Source organism: Onychomys torridus, chromosome 4 (assembly GCF_903995425.1).
Source record: "Onychomys torridus chromosome 4, mOncTor1.1, whole genome shotgun sequence".
Classification (NCBI taxonomy): domain Eukaryota; kingdom Metazoa; phylum Chordata; class Mammalia; order Rodentia; family Cricetidae; genus Onychomys; species Onychomys torridus.
In genome coordinates, this window is record NC_050446.1 from 124,396,561 (window position 1) to 124,422,125 (window position 25,565).

Below are 25,565 nucleotides of genomic sequence, written 5' to 3' on the forward strand. Positions count from 1 at the left end.
GATCATTTGATGTCTAGTGGAGAATCCTTGACCACTGTGGAAAAAATACATTCTCTCCAATATTCCAACCTCCATATGGTAGTAACTCACTGATACTAAATAAGGTTTTATATAGAAACCAAGACTTAATTTTTGAGAAACACACATACCAAGAATAGTCATTAAAATTTTGGGAGACAAACATTTAATCCCATGGGGCAACTGTTCATGACACACAAGACTCTCATTCAGTTTTTAAAATGTACCTTTGGCTGAAGAGATGACTTAGTGGTTAAGAGCACTTGTTGCTCTTGCAGGGGACCTGGATTCAATCCCCAGCACCCACATGGCAGCTCACAACCATCTGTAACTCCAGTTCCAGGGGATCTGATGCCCTCTTCTGACCTCTGTGGGCACCAGGTACACATGTAGTACACATATACACACATAAGTAATGCACACATACACACAGGATAAAATAAATAAATCTAAAAAGAATTTAAAGAATAAAATGTACTTAGAGACTCATAGCCAAAGGACTAAAAAATGTAGTAGTAGTTATCTCTAGGTAGAATTCATTATGGATGACTTATGTTTTCTGATTTTTCTAAAATGTATTATTCATATATCAGACAAAAATAATACAAAATTTAAAAGTAGGAACACAATGACAAGACAGATCCCACTGGAGAGACAAGGACAGAGTTAGTAAGGCTGGTTTTAGAAATCTCTAACACTCTCCTCTAGGACTGATAACATTAGGCAAATGGGGTTTATGACCCCTATGAACCTGTTTTGGTTTTTTGAGACAGGTTTCTCTGGGTACCAGCCCTGGCTGTCCTGGAATTCTCTTTGTAGACCAGGCTGGCCTAACCCCTATGAATCAGTTACACTAGTTGAAAGTTAACTGTCCAAAGCACAGAGCTTGGTGGCCTGCACAGATCTCCATGTCCCAGACTTACCCTGCAAGTGTGAAGGGCATCTTTTGCAGGACAGTAGTAGCTCTGGAAGCCACCGACTTAGCATGCTCCAGCTTAACTGCAGCTTGAGTCAGAGGCTGAGACAAAACATTGCTGACTTGCAACTAGAAAGTCAAACAAAACAAAGCACAAGTGAATAGAACAAAGATGAAGGCAGTGAGAATTTGGTCGCCAGGGCACTTTATCTACAGGAAACCAGCTCTGCAGAACAAGCACCTTACTTTGGTGATGTGCACTGACTTTGGTCTGCTGCCTACCAGAGACCAACTATGTGTGACAACAGGACACATTGTAGAATTCTACAGCCGGGGATGAGCCTACAGATAAGCCTGTCCAACCACCTTGAGGAGAAACTAGAGACTGTATATATGATTTGTGTGTGAGTGTAACTGGTTCTAATTATGTATTTTCACAGTACCAGGGCCTTGTGTGTGCTAGGCAAGAGCTCTACCCCTGAGCTATATCCCCGACTCTAAGTTGCCCAGGTTGGTCTTGAATCATCACTCCATGGCTCAGGCAAGCTTCTGAACTTGGGATCCTCCTGTCAGAGCTTCCCAAGATTACAGGCTGTGTTAGTAGTTTTTACAGCTCTATTTCCTTTTTATTTAAGAGACAATGTCTTTCTATGTAACTCAGTCTGCTCTGGAACATGGAATACTCTTTCCTGAGCCTGGCAAATGCTGAGATGACAGGTGTCTATCACCATACTCAATTTATTATTTCTTGTTTTTGAACCCTTGTCCTATCAACTCTACTATAATATCTTAAAACAAAAAACCCCACTAAAATTATGAGTAAGAAAAACATGCTGGGGGAAGGATTGGGAGTAATTTATTTACTGTGTTTGTGCCTGTGAGCCTGCCTATGCGCATGTGTAGGTGTGAGTATGCAGGTGCAGGAATCCAAACTTAGGTCTTTATGCTTGCATAGCAAGTATTCTTATCCAATGAGCCATTTTTATAGACCCAGTCAATACCTATCATTTTTGAAAATCTACCCTATGCCAAACACCAGACCTCCTACCAGCTGTCTAAAGCAGACAGTAAAATCCCTAATTCACAGATAGAGAAACGGAGACTATGGGAAAGTTTGGAGGTTCTGGACCACCAGAGGCCCCAGGTCAGTTAAAGAGGGTCAGGCCAGGATTCAACACTCCAGTACTGAGTGTACATGTCTGTCTGCAGCCTCAGAGCGATACTTTCGCCACTGTGCTCTCTTAATCCACCTCAACGTAGAGAATTATGTTAATGAGGTTATTTCTCAGCCTGCTCTTAGTTGGAGAGACATAATTTGTACTAAAGGAGACAGACAATTTTGAAATATGGGGCACCTTCTCAGAAGGTTATCAAAGTCAAACTTGTGGACAGATGGACCAACACTGACACAAACAGAATGCTGACTACAGAGATCTGAGTTTATTAGTGGTTTACAAACACCAGCAAATGCTTCATTTAAGATGAAACTTCTAGGTAAACTTAAGATTTGTTCATTTGCTCTGTACGAAGGCTTAACACAAAAGTCTGTGTTCAGTGCTGTGTGTGGGAGGACCATGAGTGGAGGAGGCTACTCAATTAGCAACAAGGAGGAAGAAGCAAATACTTAACAATGAACCAGAGGCATCAGAATTATGTGGGAATTAAAAGTTGTCTTAAGACAATCTGTTTGGGGGCTGGAGAGATGGCTCAGTGGTTAAGAGCACTTGCTGCTTTCTAGAGGGCCTGGGTCAAGCCACAGCACCCACATGGTGGTTCACAACCATCTGTAACTCAAGTTCCAGGGGATCGGATACTCCCTCTGAGGTATCTGAGGAGTCAGGTACCAGGCATTCAAGTAGTGCACAGACATATATGCAGGCAAAACACCCACATATACAAAATAATTAAACAAAACAACCTATTTGGACTGTTTTGTCACCAGGAAATAGGTTTTATTACTACTTTTTTTTTTCATGTGTGAAGATAATGATCAAATCCATACCTCTCTACCTTGGAGTTACAGATTTATCAGAAATTCACTGTACTTAACTTACTTAGGGTCTTGTGGTCCTGGGGATTTAGTTCTATGCTAGGCAAATGCTCTACCCCTGTCTACAGCTCCAGCTCCAGGAATTGATTTTAGGAACAAGACTCTACACTTGGAGCGATGGACCAGACGGCAGTTTTCTTGAGCTTGACTTACGGGAAGCTCATGCTATTTATAATTTTCAAGGAAAAAAAAAAGATTTTCTTCTTTTTATTCTTTCAAAAGACTTATTTTTGTTTTATGAATGTTTGCCTGCATGTCCCTATGTGTAACATGATTGCCTGGTGCTCACAGAAGCTAGAAGGACGTCAGATCCCTGGGGATGGAGTTACAGGTGGGCGTGAGCTGCCAGGTGCATGCTGGGAAAGAAACTCAAGCTCTGCAAGGGCAGCAGCAAGTGCTCTTCATTATGGAGCCACCGCTTCAGTCCCTCTTCTGTGTTTTTGTTTTTGGTTTTTTCCTCTCCTGAGACAGGGTTTCTCTGTGTAGCCCTGGCTGTCCTCAAACTCACTCTGTCTCCAGAATGCTGGCATTAAAGGAGTGTGTCACCCCGTCCCCCGGGCCTTACTTCTTTTCAGTAGCTTCGAAAGCATTTGGGCCTGGCCCCTGTGCTCATGTCCCCATGTGTACTTATTGGTGTATCCTCATGGGCTATAACCAGCTCTAGACCACATACCAAAGTCTTGGACTAGAAAAAGCAGAGAATGACAGTCTTGGACAGGAGGTCATACCCGCAGGATAGCCTGTTCCTGGGTGTCAGAAGCAGAGCCCTCGGGCACAACCACCACTGGTATGTGGTAGCGATTCTGGGACAATGCAGCAGCAGCAGAGGCCACACTGAAAGCTTCTGAGAGCGACTCAAAGTTCTTCTTGCTGAAGATTGTGTTCATTAGCTGGATGACCTGATCCTGAGAGCAGAGGGAAGGACAGCTCAGCTCCCCTGTGCAGGAATTAAAGGGCCTCCCAACCCCCACATCATTCCTATATGTCAGTCAATACAGCATTAATCCAAATGGCGGACTACGGGGGGCAAAATGCTGCATTTAAACTTAAAATCTGAGTTTGATCATTTTTAATTCAATCTCCTATTATAAACAGAAATTTATTCATTTATTTGTTAATCCTTTAATGACAGGTTAGTACATAAATGCAAACTACCCAGCTAACTACTGCGAGATGAAAGTGGAGGCTAAAATTCCTGTAACAGTAATCAACTCTTAAATACGAGGCCTCGATAATTGCTTCACATGCACTACCTCAAATCATGACAAAGCCTTGACAGACTGACGGCTACAAACACTTTCTAAATAAGGAAACTGAGGCATGATAAATTAACACTAGTTATATAGTTCGAAGGGATGGAGTTAGGGAAGGAAGGAAAAACTTGTTTGTTCCAAAACCCTGCCATAGAAATTCTGTTCTTTCCTAATTCCCATAACCCTTTCAGCTAAACTATCTTCCTTCCTAGCCTCTCTTTGAATAATAAAATAGGCCAATTCTGTATTCATAAGGGCAAAATTATGGTCAAAGTATGTACTAGAAAGAAACTAAAATCTAAGTCTCCATTAAGAACCCGTGGGCTGCATAAAGGAGAAAAATGAAAAGCAATTTTAAAACAAGTGGCCCTAAAAGGCATGATTACAATTCTGGAGGTTGTTTGCTTAAGAGGAAACATTTTCTACTTCAATCAGTTTTGCTCTTTAAAAATCTACCATCTAACAAGAAAGCTCCCTTCTTCCTGACAGTGTTATTCATAGTCGACATGAAATAATTTTCTGTAATTGTACCAATTACATTTTTCCATCAGTAGGCTATTGACATGTTAAAATGGGTGACTATTCACTAGAATTGTTATGTCAAAAGCAGTGACAGCAAAATTACTCTAGCCAAATACCTGGTTAGTAACAGCTTGGGACTAAAACAAGAAAAAGTTTAAGTTGTATATATGTAGAGAATCAGCAGTCCATCTATGTCACGGCCTACAGAAAGCCCCCCAAACAATTTGTACCAGAAGACCCTGCATTCCTTAGTGCTCACCCCGACAGAAGTGAAAAGGGAGCCTGACAGTTCTAGAACTCCTACGCTGAGGAAGAAGGAATGGACGCAGTGAGAGTGTGGGACATGAACAAATTAGGAGAAAACTAATCCTAGCTACCCAAGACAGATGCTATTTGCTGGTTACATAAAGACATTTGCATGATGCATAGAAGAAATGAGTTTAGTTTTAGATTCAAACCCTTTCTCTAAAAATCTAAGTATCAGAACTTGTATTTTAAGTACTTTAGACCAAAGGTTGGTAACCTCACACACAAGGGACAGAGAGGTTCTACTTAAAAATATGTATCACACACATATTCTAATTAAACCATTCAGGCTAAGAAGCTCTTCTTAAGAACAAACACGCACTCCCCCCCCCCAAACAAAATCCATTCTTAGCAGTATCTGGAGGACACACCCGCTTCTCAGGGAAACAGCAGGAAGCCTACATCCAGCAGCTGAGATCATCTGAATTAGTTGTTGCTGAGGATGAAGGGGAGAGGGGAGAACAGGCAATTCTGTAGTCCAGGGTACTTCCTGGAGAGAGGCTCTCTGGGGGCCAGTAAAGAGGGAAGCACACAGGAGACAGGCAAAAAGGGCTGTCAGGAGGGTGATACACTTGACCTTGCCCCTATTTAATGGCATGCAAGTGCCTCATGTACACAGGTGCCTGTCACACAACTATCAGCTTCTAAGTACAAGCATTATACCTTTCTACTTCTCATTCTTAAAACCTACCCTAAATCATGAATAACAATACCCTAAGGTATGCTCTGAATACCCCTCTCTGGAAACAGGTCTCCTCGAAAGATAAACTTGTCAATGCCTTTGAGTTACGTGCTGGAGAATTATTAGACAGGCACCTCCTTTATGGATGGTTCAGTCCCCACATGGTCCATGAGCTTGTAGGTGGCAGCAACAAACAACGCTGTGGTTTCCAGGCCTTCCTCAAACTGGAGATACACGCCCCCTAGTTCATCCAGTCGAGCAACAAGGTCCTGTCATGAAGAAACGGAGGCACACTGGGACCAGAGATCACAGAAATGAGATACAAAAGTACAGTCACCCCAGAGCTGGCCTTTCTGAGAAATCTCACTAAACCAGAAGACCACCATAACCACTTAGTGCTATATAGCTCTTCAGAGTGGCCCAAGGAACAGAATATCCTGGGTACAAGTCTGAGCAATAGTAAAAATTGCAGTGAGCCAGGGATGGCAGCACACATTAAAATCCTAGCTCAGGAAGATGACAAATTTAAGACCAATATGGTTTACATAATAAGACTGTCTCAACCAAAAAACCTCACCCATAGTATCTACTTAACAGGCAGCAAGTTAATATATGCAGACTCTTTTAACCTTACTGGCTCCCACATCTTACCTGCAATTAGAAAGCCGTAAGTGGTAGAGAGAAGCATTTGAGTTTTAGATTTGTTGGTTCCATAACTTATGACCATTATTAGCCTAACAAATATTCTCTAGGACATACTGCTTAAATACAAAGAACCCAAGCATGTTGGACTTAACAGCCATGGATATAAAAGATACAAAGCCTGTTACAAGAAACCAGTCATGTCTACTTGCAAGAGTGTCTTAAAGGGTGTCAAAGACAGGACCTGCTCCAAGACTCATTTGGAGAAACAGATTTATACCTCAATCTCCTCCACGATGTTCCTCAGGTCAGCTTGCTGTGATAGGTGGGATGCTGTCTGCAGAGCCTGGACCGTTCTGGAAGGTAAAGAGTAAAGCACCAAGATTAAGATTTAGTTAACTGTATAGAAACATGCCTGAAGGCATTCTCTACCTTATACAGGATATTATGCTAGGCTGAAACTGGCTGCTTGTCAACCGTCTATCTTTCTTACTCCAGACTAAAGAAGGATCGTGTGATCTACTCAAGACTAAAGAAGTATTGTGAGACCTATGTTTGTACATTGGGCAGAAATTGGAGCAACTTTTCCAAAACTAGACTAAAGCACACAAGGAAAATATTCGGCAACCGTGTGCTCCACGGTTACCACTTAGACCACCAGCTTCGCACTGAAAGTTCTACAGTGACACTCCCTCCGACATTCAGGAGAGAAAGGGACAGGTTTAGTCTTATTTTCTCCTAATCATTATTTAGTATTCTCTATATAAGACCTTAGGAATACATGTCTAATATATACTTAATTCTTATGAACAATGACTTTTACTATTAAAATGATATTCAATTTTAAAATTTATTATTTAATTTTGGGAGAGGGGTCTTATATAGCCCAGGCCCTCAAACTTGTTGATGGAACCTTGAACTCCTGGTCTTCCTGCCTCTACTTTCTGAGTGCTGGGATCACAGGTGTATACCCCCATACTTGCTCTATGTAGTGCTAGGAAAGGAATCCAGGACCTCATGCATGCTCTGAAAGCATTCTCTCTCCACAACTCAACTCTCAAGCAGTACTCTACCAGCTAAGCTATATACCAAGCCCTTTAATCTCAAAATTCAAAATAAAGTGAATTCAGTGGCACTCACTACAGTCACAATATCCAACCACTATCTCTGTTTATACGCAGCAGAACATTTCCATGAGTTCCAAATAAAGGTCCAGGGCATTAAGCAGTTCCCCTACATGGTGGAGCACCCCCCCCCCCACCCCAATAACACACTTCTATAGATTTATCTGTTCTGGATATTCTCACAACAGATGACTTGTTGGGAAGGTGCTGAGCATCAGTTTCAGGTTCTGTGTACACCAAGTAAGCATTCTACCACTGGTATGATATCATCCCTAATATATGACTTGTTTGTTTGTTTGTTTTGGTTTTTCGAGACAGGGTTTCTCTGTGTAGTTTTGGTGCCTGTCCTGGATCTCACCCTGTAGACCAGGCTGGCCTCAAACTCACAGAGATCCACCTGGCTCTGCCTCCTGAGTACTGGGATTAAAGGCATGCATCACTGCCACCTTGCAACATGACCTTTTAATTTTTGCTCATCTACAGTGTGGCATGTATCAGCATTTTATTCTTTGTTTTACTCATATATTTTTATTATTTTAAGAATGTATTCTATAAGAGAAACATTTTGCTGGGTGCGTTGGCACACACTTTTAATCCCAGCACTCAGGACACACAGGCAGGCAGATCTCTGTGAGTTCGAGGCAGCCTGGTCTGCAGAGTGAGTTTCAGGACAGCAGGACTATACAGAGAGACTTGGTCACAAAAAAATTTTTTTCCCCTGACTTCCACATGTGTCATGTGCCTGCCTCTACACACACACACACTCCTACCTAAATAACAACTACAACATATTTTAAGGTGGAACATGATACTTTTGCCCACGTAATTTTTTAATTAGATTTTTTTCTGTTATTGCAGATAGTCTGGATGGAGAGCACAGACATTTCTCTGGGTAAAATGAGGGAAGCTGAGGCCCCCTGGTGGTCAAATGTTCTGCTGCTCCGGCACAGAATTGAATAATTCCTAAGGGATGCCTGAGTCTTCGTGTAAACCACTACTTATGAAGTCAGTGTCAGTGAATGTAGAGGAAGACTCTGTCTACTTATGTTGAGATCATAACAATTTAGATTCCCTCCACGGAAAGCTAATTCCATTAAGATGACAAGTTGGAAAACAGAAGAGTCACAATTTAAGGAGAGAGAAGCCCCATGAGTTTTTAATGACTCCTCCAGGACACTTGTCATTGTAACACACTTGAGAAAATGAAACCTGAATTTCCAAACAAAACAAAAATCCTCCATCTGCCCCAAATAAATGCCAGCTCAAAAACAGCTGCTAAGACAGTCAAAAAAGAACTTTTCAGTTAAGACATCATTTTTCTCTTCTTTGGAGCAACTGCATGTCATGCTGTACTGATCTTAAACGTTCTATAAGGAAGCCAATCACTTAGTTTTAGGAAAGTTTTGTCGCTGGCTTCATTACTTATCCCGTTAGCAATAACCTTCCTCTAGAATACGACGTTCACCACAGAGAAAGCCAACTCTGTCCTGCTCAGATACAGCAGATAATTCAAAGAACTTAGTTATCAAAGGTCTTGGTTCAGATGGCTCATTCAGACCGACACTTTTTCCTTTTCAATACTAACTTATGAACAGACATTCCTTAGAGCAACTCCACTTACACACAAAGGTCCATCGCAGACAGTCCTAATTTACACCATCCCTTACTGATTTGGCCAAATTCGCTTCATTAAAATTAAAAGCATCCTGCCAGTCTAACCTTTAGGATGATCCTTCAAGAAGGCCACTTTCAGGTGTGAGAGCAACTGAGGCTGCAGGGAAGAGGAAGCAATAAGCTTGCTGCACAGAGGTACTGCACAGACAAGACAGACTGACAGCATGTGCCCTTTTCTCAAACCACACAAAAGCATAACGTCAGTCTTCATTAACGTTTTATTTGGCACATCCACTGTGTCAGACTCAGGAGCCACGTAAGCACAGCAACTTAGGGTCTAATACAGAAATTACTACAGTCCTACCAAGGAAGCGTCTCGATCCTCAAGAACAAAACACTGTATGTCCAAGGACAGGCACAGTGCTTAGCTCTGCACATCTACCATCTCTACACCGAGCCCACGTCGTAAAGATTGTTGGCCTCATTGTGCAGATGAAACTCAAAGACATTATTAACTTGTCCAGAGTCCCACAGCAAGAAGGGAACATACCCTGGGCTCAAAGCCAAGTGTGTCTGATTCCAAAGCAGCTTACCTTTCCTTGTGCTTCTTCCTATTGGGAGGGTTTTCTTTTCTTTCTTTTGAGACAGGGTCTCACCATGTAACTCTAGCTGGCCTAGACTCACCGAGATCTGCCTGCCTCTACCTCATCTCCCAAGTGCCCCCCTTTCCTGGCAGGAAATGGGAAGTTTTTTGTTTTTGTTTTTTAAGAAGGTAGTATGATGGTGACATGACATTACACGGTGCTAACTGGGGATGCAATCCACTAAAAGGGATTATGAACAGAGACAAAAGCAAGTGGTCTGCCAGGCGTGGTGGTGCACTTTTAATTCTATCACTCTGAAGGCAGAGGCAGGTGGATCTCTGTGAGTTAAATGCTAGCCTGGTCTACAGAGTGAGGTCCAGGATGGCCAGGACTATGAAGAGACCCTGTTTCAAAAAGCAAAATAAAAGCAAAAAAACAAAAACAAAAACAAAAACAAAAAAACCCAAAAAACAAAAACAAAAAAAAAACCAAAACAAAAGCAAAACCCCAAGTGGCCTAAAATAAAAGACTTCCAAGAGCCGAGCACCAGGCAAATTATGCACAAAAGCATGAGTGTAAGAGAGATTTTCTGCTCTTAAGTCACTGTTGACCTTGTCAAAATGAGCAGGACGAAAAGTAACAATGAGAATGTCAACTGCACCCTTCCCTTAGCAAAGCTTCAAGTTTAGAAACAATCTGGTTGTTGCTACCCCACTCACAAACTTCTGGGAACCAGCCCGCTTTTTGGTTGGGGTAGGCATGCATGTGCAGGCTGGAGACCAACCTGTCAGAGCTGGTTCACTCTCTGCACCGTGTGGTTTCCTGACCCAAACTCAGGATCTCAGCTTCAGGGCAAGCAGATTTACCTGCTGAGCCATTCCCAGGGCCCAGGTGGTTTGATTTGATGGCAGCAGGCCTTACTCATGGTAAGGGCTTACCACTGCTTTTCATTTCCAGGCCTAAACCCACTGTTCTGAAAGGAGTCATTGGTACTGTTAACCTGCTGTGAAAGAAAACATTAACAGGTATCTCAGTCAGGGTTTCTGTTGCTGTGACAAAACACCATGACCAAAAGCAACCTGAAGAGGAGAGTTTATTTGGCTTTCACTTCCATATTCCTGTTCACTGTTAAAGGAAGTCAGGACAGGAAATCAAACAGGGCAGGAACCCGAGACAGGAGCTGATGCAGAAGCCATGGAGGAGTGCTGCATACTGGCTTGCTCCCCATGGTTTGCTTAACCTGCTTCCTAATAGAACCCAGGACCACCTGCCCAGAGATAGCACCGCCCACAATGGCTAGGCCCTCCTCCATCAATCACTAGTTAAGAAAATGCACTACAGACTTCCCTACAACGCGGTCTTCCAGAGGCGTCTTCTCAGTCGAGGCCCCTCCCCTCAGATGACAAAAGCTTGTACCAAGCTGACAGAGAACCAGTCAGCGCGGCAGGGCTCCAGGTGCCCACATCAGAGGCACACAAAAGCAACATGGACTACTGTTTTAAATGGTAAGTTTTAGTTTTAAAGAATAATTTCAAAAATATATCTTCACTTTTAAGTTTAACAAACATTCCAAAGTCAGTTACCAGACCTCTTTATAATAACCGTACAAGCCACACAGGGTCCCGACAGTGGTGTGTGTGTGTTATCTCACCACTAGGAAAAAGAAGACAGGTGAATCCCTGGGGCTTCCTGGTCAGCCAGCTTAGCCTATTGACAAGCTGCATGCCAGTTGAGCATGTCAGCTGAGCAGTGGTGGTGCATGCCTTTAATCCCAGCACTCAGGAGACAGAGGCAGGCAGAGTTCTGAGTTCAAGACCAGGCTGGTCTACAAAGTGAGTTCCAGGACATCCAGGAATACACAGAGAATAACTTTTCTTTTAAAAAAAGATTTATTTATTTGTTTGTTTGTTTGTTTGTTTATTATGTATACAGCATTCTGTCTGCATATATGCCTACATACCAGAAGATGGCGCCAGATCTCATTACAGATGGTTGTGAACTCAGGACCTCTGGAAGAGCAGCCAGTGCTTTTAACTGCTGAGCCATCTATCTGCCTGGAACCCTCTCTTGAACCCCCCCAAAGGAGGGAGGGAGGGAGGGAAAAGGAAGGAAGAGGAAGGAAGGAAGGAAGGAAGGAAGGAAGGAAGGAAGGAAGGAAGGAAGGAAGGAAGGAAGGAAACCCTGTTTCAAAAAACAAGTAGACTGCACTGAAGGAGCAGTACCTGCAATGAATCTGTTCTCCATACCCATGCACACACGCAAACACACTCTCACATGTGGGGGAAAATCATTCCTATAAAGTACTTTTTCTTTAGCTCTGCCTTTTACAGAAGACCAGAGTCTGATTTCTAGACTGTGTTATCCCGAGAATCCATGTGCCCAATAGATGCTATTTCTCACAACTCCAAGGGATCAAGTACGCTCCCATTCCTTCACTAGTACTAACGTCTCAGCAGCCCTGGCCAAGCCTCACCAGAAACCGTGGGTAGCTCACTGGCCTCACTGGCCTTTGGTAATCTACCCTTGCTCAAGCCTCCAACTTGTCTCTGTACAACGGTAGACTCACCCCACCTCAGCCCTTGCTTTCTGCCTGAACAGCTGGAAGATAAAGTCTGTGTGAGCTCCACAGGGCCAAGGACCAGACTTTTCTGCCTAATCCAAGTGCCAGTCACTGGGGATAGGGAGATGCAGGCATGGACCTGAGTTCAGACTCCTAATGCAAGGAAAAGTTAGACACAGCAGTGTGTCTGTGACCCCAGTACTAGCAGGAGGACCCCTGGAGGTCATTAGCCAGCCCGTCTCAAAACCCAAAGTAGAATGCCAGGAGTGATGATGCACTCCTTCAATTTCAGCACTTGGGAAGCAGAGGCAGGTGGATCTCTGTGAGTTCAAGGACAGCTTAGTCTGCATAGGGAGTTCCAACAGCCGGGGCTAAACAGTGAGATCCTGCCTCAAATAAAAAACAAAAAACAAATACAAAAAAGGTGAAAAGTGACTGAGGAAGACACCTGGCCTGGCCTCCAGCTACAAACACACCACACACCACACCCCCCCACACACACACCACACATACACACACCCCCACACCACACCCACACTACACACACACCACACCCCCACACACACACCACACATACACACCACCACACACACATCACACACACACACACCACACACCCACACCACACCCACACCACACACACACACCACACATACACACCACCACACACACACCACACACACACACCACACCCACACACACCACACACACACACACCACACACACACACACCACACATACACACCCACCCCCACACACACACACCACACACACATACCACCACACACACACACACACACACATACCACCACACACACACACCACACATACACCACACACACACACACACACACACACACACACACACCAGAATAGTGTCTGCCACATCTAACAGAGCACCTGGCCCACAGCAGGTGTCCAGAAATGTGCACTGCAGCAATGAATGATCCTCTCAGGTTAGTAATCAACACAAACGACGATGCTCAGGAAGTGACCAACTGACAACTTACGCTAGCACAGTCTCCTCCTTGCTTAGCCGAGCGGTAAGGGCACCAAGGGCTTCATGGGATGCCAAGGGAAGGCCAAAGCCACTGAGTGCTGCAACTGCATGGTAGATCTGGGCAACAGTGGAATCTTCACTGACTGTGGCCAGAAGCAGATCTTTGGTCTCATTTGAAACAGACATCTAGGAAAGAAATGGCAGACACAGAGTTAGAACAGGTGAAAGGCACCCAGCACCCCCAAATCAAACGTTCATAAACAAAATCACCTCTGTAGACGGGTTTTTTATCAACTTAACACAAGCTAAAGTTACTTGGGCAGACTGAACCTCAATTGAGAAACCACCTCAATAAAACTGGCCTGTGGGCAAGTCTATAGAGCATTTTCTTCATTAAAAATTGATGTGGGGGGTTGGGGATTTAGCTCAGTGGTAGAGCATTTGCCTAGCAAGCACAAGGCCCTGGGTTCAGTCCTCAGCTCTGGGGGGGAAAAAAGCCCAAAAATTGATGTGGGAGGTCCCAAACTATTGTAGGTGGTGTCACCTCTGGGCAGGTGGTCCTGAGGTTTATAAGAGAGCAGGCTGAGCAGGACATGAGGAGCAAGCCAGTACGCAACAATCCTCCATTGCCTCTTCTTCAGTTCCTGCCCTCGCTTCCTTTGATGATGAACTGTGATGTGGAAGTCTAAGCAAAACTCCCTCCCCTCCAAGATCCTTTTGATCATGGTGTTTTATCACAGCAATAGAAACTCTAACTAAGACAACCTCCCAAAAGATACCAACAAGTTGCTTGTTCAACAGAAAGATCTAGAAATCTGAGGTGAGGGTGCACTGAATGCTTTTAAATGTTAAAGAAGAAAGGAAAGAAAATCTCAAGGCCTCCCAGAAGAGATAGGAACTGTAAGAAAAACTAATCTGCCGGGCAGTGGTGGTGCATGCCTTTATTCCCAGCACTCAGGAGGCAGAGGCAGGCGGATCTCTATGAGTTCGAGGCCAGCCTGGTCTATAGGGCAAGATCCAGGACAGACGCCAAAACTACACAGAGAAACCCTTTCTCAAAAAAACAAACAAACAAACAAAAAAAAAAAAAAAAAAAAAAAAAAGAAAGAAAGAAAGAAAGAAAATAAAAAAAGAAAAGAAAAACTAATCTAAAAGCCATTACAGTGAACCCTTAAAGGGAAATATATTTTCTTGTAGGAGTAAAAATTATGTGGATGAATTCCAACCTACAGCAACAATTCCTTATTCTTAAAAATTATATTCACAATCTGACATTATACTCTCTCTAAAAATGCACCTTACTGCTTATAAATAAATAAACAAATAAGTGGAAGGCAGTAGAGGAACCTGGGCTCACCTCACAGCCTGAGAGGACCTGGCTGGACTGGGCAGCATAGAATAGGGAGTCCACGTTGCTGGGGTCCATGTTAGACTTGATGAAGGTACAGGCTTTCTAAACAAGGGAGAAATTCAAAGATAAGTAGTGAAATAACACAGTAACTAGGAAAGGTAAAAGTGCTTAGGGGGATAAATAAAATTCTAAAACCATCTACAGAGGCTTAAAGTGTGATTATTCTAGCGATAACTGTTTTAAATAGTTACTCTTCACAGGACACTATTACCCCAAATTGCTGACTTTACACAAGGAACAGCAAGTCTGAAATGGGTAGAAACCACTTAAGTGCCCTGCTCTGGCCATGACCTGTGTTGGGTGTCACAGTGCTCACCCTTTTGATGAGCATAGGCCCCTCACAGACACCATCATTACCTCCATTAGCAGAAAAGTAACTGGGACGAGAGCAGATAAGTGGCCTGTGGAAGAGGGCAGAGTCAGAGTGTCCTCTGATGCTAAGTGTCCTAGGTTGTCCTGGTTGTCTCCAAAGCCAAGTCAGACAACCAATCTAAAGTGACTGTAAAGCCTTCCCTCTTTCACCTGACTTCCTGGCTCAGGCACAAGCATCACTATCCATCCAACCACCCAGACCAGACACTGGGGAACCGCGGTTGACTCTTCCCTTCCCTCCAAGTCTACTTCCTTTCTATTTTCAACCAACACTGACCTCTGGCTTGTCTCTGCCCTAAGGCAGGTCCTTGTCATCCCTCACCTGACTGTTGCAGTCCTTGTTTAACTGCCTCAAGGCATGCGATCTATTCTGTGCACCACAAGACTAAACCCTAGGAAATACAAAGCACCCACATTGCATTACTATTAAAGGCGTCCATGGTTCCTATCACTCCCAAAAAAGATCCAAAGTTACCAACATAGCACACAATGTCTGAGTGGCATCCCTCCCCACCCCGTTCTGTGGCAGCTTCATCAGCAGGGCCCACCGCAGGCCCCAGAATCTTACTCTCTTCTCCTGCACTTTCCAGCTGAACTGTTTTCCCGCCCTTGGCTATTTCTACCTGGCACCTTTTCTTTGTCTCCTGTCTGCCAATGAGATCCTCCCTTTGCCTCTGCTCGGATGCACCCATCTCATACAACTTTTGTTGATACTCATCCCATGAGAGGCCACAGCCCCCACTCTGCCCTGTACATCCCAAAGCACTTGCCACAGGTACTCGGTGACAGCTGCCTGAGAACACTGCACCCAGCACAGTAAATGAGCACAGAACAAAATTCCAGCCACTTCTGCTCTGCTGAGCTGCAAGGGAGCACAGTTACACAGCTAAACATTTACTTTAAATGAGCTAGTGTAAAACACAGCTATTTCCCAGGCATGGTGGCATATGTCTTTAATCCCAGGACTCGAAAAGCAGAACTAGGCTTCGAGTTTGAGGCCACCTTGGTCTACATAGTGAGACCTTGTCTCGAAAAACAAAGCTACCTCCCTCTCAGCTATTCAAAATGTTATGGCCAATCCAGTTCAAAGTGGGTGCTTCTGGTGCTGGGAGGTGTTGCTAAGAGATAGAATACTTGCCTAGCATGCACAAGACCTGGAGTTTGATCCCTAAAAATCACAGAAAAGAAAAAGTAGGAACTTCTGGGGAATAGAATAGGAAGTGGGAGTGGGTGAGTCATGAAACCACCTGTGCCTTCCCCTAACAGCTATAATATGCTACATTATGTCATGTCTCACTGCAGGACTGGGCCACTCAAACAAACAAACAAACAACAACAAAAACAACTCTTTTAAAAAACCGTTAGGAACAAAACTTAAGTAAGATCCTCAAAAAGGAGCCAGGTGTGGTGCATTCCCTTAATCCCAGCACTCAGAGGCAGAGGCAGGCAGATCTCTGTGAGTTCGAGGCCAGCTTGGTCTACAGAGCGAGATCCAGGACAGCCAATGCTACACAGAGAAACCTTGCATTGAACCCCCCCCCCCAAAAAAAAAACCAGGAAAAAAAACAAATACCACTTTTAATGGGCTGGAGAAATGGCTCAGCAGTTAAAAGCACTGGCTGCTCTTCCAGAGGGCCTGAGTTCAATTCTCCAGCAACCACATAGTGGCTCACAACCATCTGTAATGGGATCTGATGCCCTCTTCTGGTATGGATGAAAACAAAGCATTCATATACATAAAATAAACAACAGCAATAACAACAACAAAATCCTCAAAACAAACAAGTTTCAACTTGAGTGCAGTTTGAAAGAACCAGAGGGAAGGCAGGGCTGTGATGCCACACATCTTTAATCCCTCCTGCATACTCAGGAGGGAGAGGCAAGTGGATCTCTGTGAGTTTGAGGCCAGCCTGGTCTACAGAGCAAGTACCATAACAGCCAGGGCTACAAAGAAAAACCCTGTCCCAGAAAGCCAAAACTAAATGAAACAAAAGAACCAGAAGGAAAAGAAAAGAAACTAAATACTCCCTGTTGTATAAACTGGGATCTGAAGAAGGAAACTGGTTACTTCATGAAAGCAACACGTCCACACACAGCAAAGACGCCAAGAAGTGCTCTGCTGCCCTCTGGTGCTTTAACAATGAAAAGACAGCACCAGGTCCCCACAGTGGTAAGGCACCTCTTTCCCAGCACCTCAAATGTGTCACAGGGTAGGAAGTGCCTCTAGGAGATTTAAATGACCCTTCCCATGGACACTTTTACTGTCTTAAGTCCATAGAGAAGCAGAGAGAGATGACAAGGACCTGCCTGAGGTCATTCCTAACTGAGAGAACTGCCTTCAATCAGAGAGCCTGGCTGTAACCCCTACCAGAAGAGGCTGCTAAAATGTTCTGTTGTGGAGTAGATTTATACTCTGATGCTCCCAAGGACAAGCCAAGAGCAAGGGCAAAAATGGTGAGTGGCTCATGATGTCCACAGCACAGCTTTCACAGCAATGGGAGCAGGAAAACTTCATAAACATGCTCAGGACCTTCAGTGAGTGCCCCTCTCTCCACGCTAGGGCTGGGGCTGCAGCTAGCTCTACCTGTAGGTGCTCTCCACACACATCCTCACCTCAATTCTTAGTGCCCCTTGGTATAATCCCAAGAGCCCCAACATCATCCAGAGCGAAGAACTTTCTTCTACTTTCCTTCCTTCCTTCTAGCCCCCAAACCCAATCAGACACCATGTTCTACATGGCTCTTTCCTGCCCACCCTCCCCCTCACTTCCTCCAGCACCAGCTCCCAGCCCCTCTTGTCTCCTCTTAGACCCCACACTGAGCCCCCCCCCCCCCCGTTTCCGTACATGCTGCCTATCTACCATGTTTCCAACGCCCCTGGGTCCAGCTGCCCTAGACACCAACTCCCAGGCAACACTTCAAGCACTAGTAAGCCCCAGGCTTTGCAGAGGCTGCTCTCCATCATCCCATCAGCACAATCCTTCTCTCTAACTGACAACCCATAATGCATTCAGAAAGTTCAAGTCTTGATTTAAACAAACTCATCCTTGTCTCTCAACCTGCTGCTGGCTTCTCTTCCCACAGTCCCACTTCAGTTCACACCTTTAGTCCTAATCAATGTCTCCTTAAACTCACAACACCAGCAAAGAACATTTTTAGAGGAATGTGCTCAAACTACATTTCATGTGGAACTCTAAATCATGCCACAGCTCAGAAGGCACAGTGAGTGACTCGCTCATCCACACGCCTCAAACACAAATCTGATGACTCAAAAATGTTCTGCCCTTGGTAGAAACCTTTCACCCTGCACTCCATCCTCCTAAAATCTGCCATTAGTCCAACAGTCCAACTTCATCAGTTACACCTTACAATACAAAAGCTCTACTCATTGCCTCGGCTCCACTCCAGGTCCCTCAAGTTGTCAAGGACTCTCTCCTCAGGGACCCCCATACTCTGAGGAAACGGCAGCACTGAAGTGTTATTAAAGCACACCACAAACATACTGTCTGTGCTAGGCATTGTCTGAACTTGCCTAAATAATTATCACCAGAACAAAAAAGGTCTCACTGTTAAGAACCATGACTACAATGGCCCTGTGAAAGGGGCCCTTTGTGGCATAATCTGATTTCACCTGATACTAACAACAATCTAGAGAGGTGGGTACAAAATCCCCTTCACAGAAAAGGGGCTGAGGATGCCTGTGAGCTGACTTTCAAGCTAAAACCACTCACTTTGAGGGTTCAAGAGACTGTGAGGAAAAGTGCATCCTTAACACAGTCACACACTGGAGAGATTCGAATAAGCTGATGCCCAGACAGCTGAGGTTAGCAAATATTTCCTATAAAAGACCAATTAGTCATTATTTCAGGATTTGGGGCTAGACAGCCTAGAAATGAGGCAGTACATTGTTAAGGTACAGAAGCAGCAGTACACGATATGTATATGAACGACGGTGTGGCTGTATTTCAATAAACCCTCATTTACAAAAACAAGCTTCAACATGAGTGTGACCATGGGAACCAGAGTCTGTCACCCTCTTTACATTCAGACTCACTGGTAGATACTCACAGTTAACCTCTTCTAAGTCTGGTTTCCTCCTCTGGTATAGGAAATGTTCCTGACAATATAGACACATGAAGATAACTCAAAAGAACATACCAGGTGTACCTGGCACATATAAAATCCTCAGTAAGTAACAGTGATTACTGACTCCAGCCTGGGATAGAGTATATCCTGCCCAAAAGCTAAGAAGAAGTGTGTGCTCATGGTCCGTCTCTCTCTCTCTCTCTCTCTCTCTCTCTCTCTCTCTCTCTCTCTCACACACACACACACACACACACACACACACACACACACCCCTTGGCCTATTGGCACAAATGGGACATTTTTAGCCCCCAAAAGAACAAGCACTGACATGAACTAAAAGACGCTGGCAGGTCCTCCCGTTCTGGCCAAGACAGACCTGAAGGCATCAACTTGACGCTTCTACCAGTAGCTACAAAACTAGGCAAAATGTAGAAAATTGAGACACTGGACAACAGACAGTACACAGATTAACCCTGCCCATTGTGAAATAGGGCCTCTTTATGTAGTCCTGGCTGGCCTGGAATTCACTCTATAGACTAGGCTGACCTGGAACTCAGAGATCTTTCCACCTCTGCTTCCCAAGTGCCGGGACTAAAGGTATGCACCACTACACCCACTGACTCTTCAAAGAAAGCAAAAAGCAAGGCAACAGCATAAATAATGGGCATTTGTATGGAAACACCTTATCATAAAGGTCTTTCATTATTTGTGATATAGCAAAATATCTCAAAGTGGTGGGAGGCCTTGATGGTCAGAGGCTGCAGTCTATCATGGTCTAGCAGCTTTCTCCAAAGCTAGATGACATGGGGGGGCTCTATCCCCAGTGAGACTCATTGTCCTCTACCTGCCCTTCTCTGGAGAATGTCCCTGGGTCCGAAGGACTGACCTTATCTGAAAGCTGTCTTTAAGCCTGGGTGACCTAACTTATCTTTAGCATGACCCTTAGCACAGTTTCCTGCTAGAAGCTTTTCCCCTGCTATACTAAAACTTGTACTAAGAGCTTTGCTATAGGACCCTGGTGTTACACATGAAGCCTTATGATAGTAGTGTGCCACTTAACGTAAATTAGGGTTTGTCCCCAGGCTTCCCAATCTTATTCCCTATATTCTGGAATAAAGCTGAGCTGATTCACCAAAGTCATAACCCAGAGGGCTGTCTCCGTCATACCCACAGCCATCCAAACACTGTTCCCCACTTCTGCTTCCTCCACCCTCATGGACCAATGTACCTACGACCCCCAAGGAAGAAGCAGAGCCACATCAGGGCACACTGTGACAAATCAAGGATGCACATTGTAATGAAAAGTAGTACCGGGGACAAACTGAGCCTCATCTTTGTCACCAACAACCTACAGAAGTTGGTTTTCTCCCCCCACCGTGAGTTCTGAGAGCTGAACTCACTCAGGTCATCAGCTCTAGCAGCAGGTACCTTTACTCACTGAGCCATTTTGCTGCACAAATAGGTGGTTTATAAATCCTAAATTTATGGTAATTTGTTATGAAGGCATAGAAAATGTCTTAGCCTAACTGTCCATGATTTTGTAATGACTACACACCCCCTTAGCTGTTCCTTGTTGTGGAATATTAGTTGAAGGTGTGTTACATTTGTTTATGCTGTGGAATATTTGTTTAATGGCACACAGGTATGTTGCATTCTTTTATGTTGCTTTTGTTGAACTCTGTGAAGCTGTGTTACTCTGCCTGTCTAAAACACCTGATGGTCTAATAAAGAGCTGAACAGCCAATACCTAGGCAGGAGAGGGCTCGGCAGGCCTGCCAGGCAGACAGGATAAATAAAGGAGAAATCTGGGCTCCAGAGAAGGGGGAGGAGCAATAGAAGGAGAAAAGAAAGAGGACACTGGGGGCCAGCCACCCGGCCACACAACCAGCCACAGAGTAAGAAGGGAAGAAAGGGATATAGAATAGAGGAAGGTAAAAGCCTGGCGGCAAAAGGTACACTGGATAAGTTAAGAAACGCTGGCTAAAAACAAGCCAAGTTAAGGCTGGGTATTTATAAGTAGGAGTAAGTCTCTGTGTATGTATTTGCAAGCTGGGCGGCAGGCCTCCAAACAGTAAAAAAATAAAACCAACAACAGTTCCTAGAGCCAGAAAACATTTCAAATGCAATGCATTCTGCTCACCAAAAGTAGAATTCATCCAAATTGCCGCACACAATGGCGCTCGCTGAGGAATGCATGTGGAGTCCTCCACCTTGAGCTCCTTTGAGTTGTTAGCCCTGCGCCTAGCACTTTACAAGCACGTTGTGGGGCTGGGGAGGTGGCTCAGCGGTTAGGAAGTACACAAACCAAGCACATGCTAGTTTCACAGATAAGAGTTCTAGTGGATTCCAGAGGCTCGGACTCTCTTTCCGCCTTTCCCTTAGAAACACTCAGCGGGGGCTGGAGAGATGACTGGGGCTGGAGAGATGGCTCAGCGGTTAAGGCTGCTCTTCCAGAGGTCCTGAGTTCAATTCCCAGCAACCCCACGGTGGCTCACAACCATGTGTAATGGGATCTGGTGTCTTCTTCTGGCATGCAGGCATACATGCAGACAGAGTACTCATATCAAAAAAAAAAAGAAGAAGAAGAAGAAGAAGAAGAAGAAGAAGAAGAAGAAGAAGAAGAAGAAGAAATACCCACCTGGTGGGACATACATTAAGTAAACAACCAACCTCAGACTGAAAGAAGTATTTGTTACATTAAATGCAGTAATACTCACACCAGCAAGAGTTTGTTTTAAAGTATACAAGAGGAACATATGAAGAGATTAAGATTCTCTGAAAGCACCGTGAACAGAAGAAAGGCAGCTTTACCTTGACATCTGACACCTGTGCCCCAAGGCTGTTGAGTCCCACGATGGAGTAGAAGGCAGACTCCAAATTTGTGAAAGGGCGATCCAAAGAGGCTTTCAGTCTTTCCACATCGTGCTTGGTGAGGTAGTGGGTAGGTGTCAGAGCCTGGGTGCTGGCTACGATTGTCAGGGCCAACAGGAAGACAGCGCTTGAACCTTTGAGGAAAATGCTAGTGAGTACAGGCCGCATTACTCCTCATCACAGTCCCAACGATGATGCAGCAAGGACTGGGAATGGGGTAGAGAACACAGGCCTAGACTCAAGAGATGGGGAATGATGACCCCCATCTTCAACTACCAGGACAGTCTTTCATGAAAGCTCTAGAAATCTAAAGAACACAAAACACCATTCCCGTTTAAAACTTCTCAGGACAGAACCAATCCTGAATCCTTGTGTCTTGTCTCCTTCTCAACCAAACTCCTCCCTCGTCCGCTCCAACCACTTTCACTTTCCAGCCTGTTCCTGAAGGCCATGTTCCTTCCACCTAATACTCTTTTTAGGTTTTCCTCCACTTCAACTGTGCACAATGTGTTCTCTCAGGTTTCGCTTAAGTTTCTTCCAGAAGCTCTCCCTGAGTTAGGCCCAGTACAGTGAAGGACCTAGCTAGCCTCTGAACTATACAGGAACCACAGTTAAGTTATTCAGCAACTGCCTTGGCTTCCTCAAGCATAAAGCAGATGACAAGTGTCAGGCCCGGGCTCCTTATGAGATAAAGGAGAAAGCTTTTAGAATGATGATTGGTCTGTAGTGAGCACCAGGTAGAGGATCAGCTGCTTCTACTACTGTGCTTGCTGCTGTAGGCACTCAGTGAAGTCTATAGGTGCCTAAGCTGCATTTTCCACAGTTAGGGGTACCGGCGGTGGTGGCACACACCTTTAATCCCAGCACTGGGGAGGCAGAGGTAGGAGGATCTCTGAGTTTGAGGTCAGCCTGTTTTACACAGTGAGTTCCAGGACAGCCATGGAGAAACCCTGTCTGGGGGGGGGGGGGGCACGGGGACAAAAAACAAAACAACCCCCCCAAAAGCCCAAACAACAACAACAAAAAAGAATATGAGGGCTGAACAGTAAGCTCCCAGCCTCTAGGAGCTGGAGGCTAAAGACTATTTCTCATATTTATCTCAGTTTTTCCAAGTCTTACAGACAGCCAGGTATGGTATGCCCTGAATAAATGGAAAGAAAAAACAGTCCCATCTGTGATCCCCTTGGGGACAGGAAGAAGCTGTAGGGATGGCTTCTGCCTATCTTTCATTAAAAACAAAGACCAGGGAACATGTGAATGGCCTGTGTCATGAAAAAGTGAATCGACTGTCCACCCAAGTTAAAAGCATTAAAAGGCAATTACAAGACTAACATCAATGGCCCTAACTCCTTTGCCTATAGCTCAAGCTGAATGAGAATTCTTTAAAGGCATTACTTTACAAAGAAAAATTGAGTTCACATTCCACTTAAGAAAATTAAATTAAATTGGGGTCGGGGTTTGACCATATGGAGATCAGAGGAAAACTTGGGAGTCAGTTCTCTCCTACCATGCAGTTCCATCTGAAGATCTTAGCAATAAGGCTTAATGACAAGAACATTAACCTCCGGAGTCACCTTAACAGCCCCCTACTTTTTATTTTTTTACAATGTCGAAAAGATGCATAACTCACAGAGACTCACTCTTCTATGAACAAGTAGCTTCATTTAAGTCTTTGTGTGTTTGTTAACCTAAATGTGAAAGCTCTTTAAAAACTTAAAAGCCAGTATGTGTAGAGGTAGTGTAGTGCAGAATTCATTCCCTGGGTTTGATGCGTAGTACCTCTAAGGCCCCAACGCTAAAAGAACAAGCTCTACAGTGTGCAGCAGTCAATATACAGCGAATGCTCCTACGTGCCATGAACCTGTTTTCCTCTCAGTGCTGGGAACTGAACCCAGCTCCCCAGCTCCCTAAACCCTATCTAAAAGAAGAAAAAAAGTAAGGTTCATAAGTTACCTGTCCCTGCCCTAAGACACCTGAGACTCAAACTTGAGACAGTTTCAATACACATTCTGACTTTAACCACTTTACCAGCAAATCAAATAGTGCAATGGCAAGCTTTGTTCACTGTGTTCCCGAGTCAGTTCCTTTCTCTGGGATTCCAACTACTCATCGGTCGGGGGAATAGAAGATATACACCCAAATAGTGATTTTTAAAAAGATGACACTAAGATTCCACATTACCGTGTCCATTCAAAATCTACCAAGCATCGACTTTTGCTCTGCACTGTTTAAAGCAAGCACAGAATACCATTTAACACAGCTCTTACGAAGCAGATACCAAACAAGAAACTGAGGAGCAGAGGGGATAAGTCCCTGGCACCTGGTCTCACAGTGGCCAGTTCCAAGTCTGCACCTCTAGTATCCCTTCATAGCCTAGGCTTTAGGCTAGGTGACTCTCCTGTCCCTGTCAGTGAAAAAGAACCTAGAGCCCAAACAAAGTCCAGTGACATGGGCAAAGGCTTTCACGACGCCAAGGGTGACGACTCCCAGACAGGCTGCAGGCCGCCGGTACCACTCAAATGAATGAAGGAGGCCAGGCCCCGGTCCGCGCTGCCGCGATTCGCGCTGGGCCTCGCGGGGACCCGTAGCCACGCGTTGCACGCTCCCCCTCCGCACCAACCCTTCGGGTCGGCGGCACTTCACCAGAACTCGCAGCCCTCGGTCACATCCACGACCCCGAAAGCGCCCGAGCCCATGCCTATGCCCCTGCCCCGTAGGGGAGGGGAACAGCGCCTGGCCGGCGCCCGTGTGGTCCGCACTAGCCTCCCGCGGGCGACGCCCCGCTCCCCAAGGCGTGTCGGCCGCGGGGCCCCACTGTTGAGCCATGCGCAACGTCTCACCCGGCGGCGCCATTCCTCCGAGCAGGTCCCACCGGAGCCCGAGCAGGCAGACTTCCGCTCTGGGAAGTGGCTCCAAGAGCGCGCCGGAGGGGACACCAGGGACCCGCAGCACACGCCGCCTGCCAGGATGGGCTCCCGGCAAAGGTCAGTCTCTGCAGTCCCGCTGGGCAGGGCCGTTCTCAGCAGCCGCGGTGTCGGGGCTCCAGTCGTGGCGTGCGAACCGCTTCCAGTGTTCCGGCTGGCCAGCCCGCAGTCTCCCCCGCGCCGCGGCCCACTTGGAACCGACCGCCTCTCAACCGTCCTGCTCTGGCCGCCACCCGGACGCGATTGGACAGCGACTTGGGATGGGCCTGAGACGGGGCCGCCTCTGATTGGCCAGTGCCAGTGACTGGCTGGACGCCCTATCAATCACGGGGTTCTCCCGCAGCCCGGCCAATTTTAAAGCCAGGAGAAGGGAGGCGAGGGCTATAGTGACATGATTTAACCCCTTTTGGTTGAAGGATTACCTAGATTATTAATAACTGATTTATGAGTGAAATTTTTTTTTTTTTTTGGTTTTTCGAGACAGGGTTTCTCGGTGTAGCTTTGCGCCTTTCCTGGAACTAGCTCTGTAGACCAGGCTGGCCTCGAACTCCCCGAGTGCTGGGATTCCAGGCGTGTGCCACCACCACCCAGCATGAATTTTTTTTTACCCAGTTTTCAAACCAGTGAGCGA

General features: G+C 45.3%; 2 protein-coding genes across 4 annotated transcripts in view; one reads left to right on the forward strand and one right to left on the reverse strand.

The window, feature by feature from the left end:
• The window catches only part of Rpn2 (ribophorin II), a 50,967-nt gene extending 25,797 nt beyond the window's left edge, over window positions 1-25,170 (reverse strand). For 2 of the 3 annotated variants that reach the window (XM_036186192.1, XM_036186191.1), the window contains exons 1-8: window positions 24,851-25,170; window positions 21,951-22,144; window positions 14,629-14,724; window positions 13,282-13,457; window positions 6,670-6,745; window positions 5,882-6,016; window positions 3,713-3,889; window positions 942-1,063 (exon numbers count right to left, since the gene is read on the reverse strand). In XM_036186192.1, coding sequence (XP_036042085.1) covers window positions 942-1,063; window positions 3,713-3,889; window positions 5,882-6,016; window positions 6,670-6,745; window positions 13,282-13,457; window positions 14,629-14,724; window positions 21,951-22,144; window positions 24,851-24,863 — 989 coding nt within the window. In that variant the 5' untranslated portion in view covers window positions 24,864-25,170. The remainder of the gene's footprint in view (window positions 1-941; window positions 1,064-3,712; window positions 3,890-5,881; window positions 6,017-6,669; window positions 6,746-13,281; window positions 13,458-14,628; window positions 14,725-21,950; window positions 22,145-24,850) is intronic. The other variant, XM_036186193.1, reaches the window with a different exon arrangement.
• Mroh8 (maestro heat like repeat family member 8) overlaps window positions 24,617-25,565 on the forward strand; it is a 76,545-nt gene continuing 75,596 nt past the window's right edge. Inside the window, exon 1 of the mRNA XM_036186189.1 lies at window positions 24,617-24,994. Within this exon, the coding sequence (XP_036042082.1) occupies window positions 24,705-24,994 (290 nt within the window). The 5' untranslated portion in view covers window positions 24,617-24,704. The remainder of the gene's footprint in view (window positions 24,995-25,565) is intronic.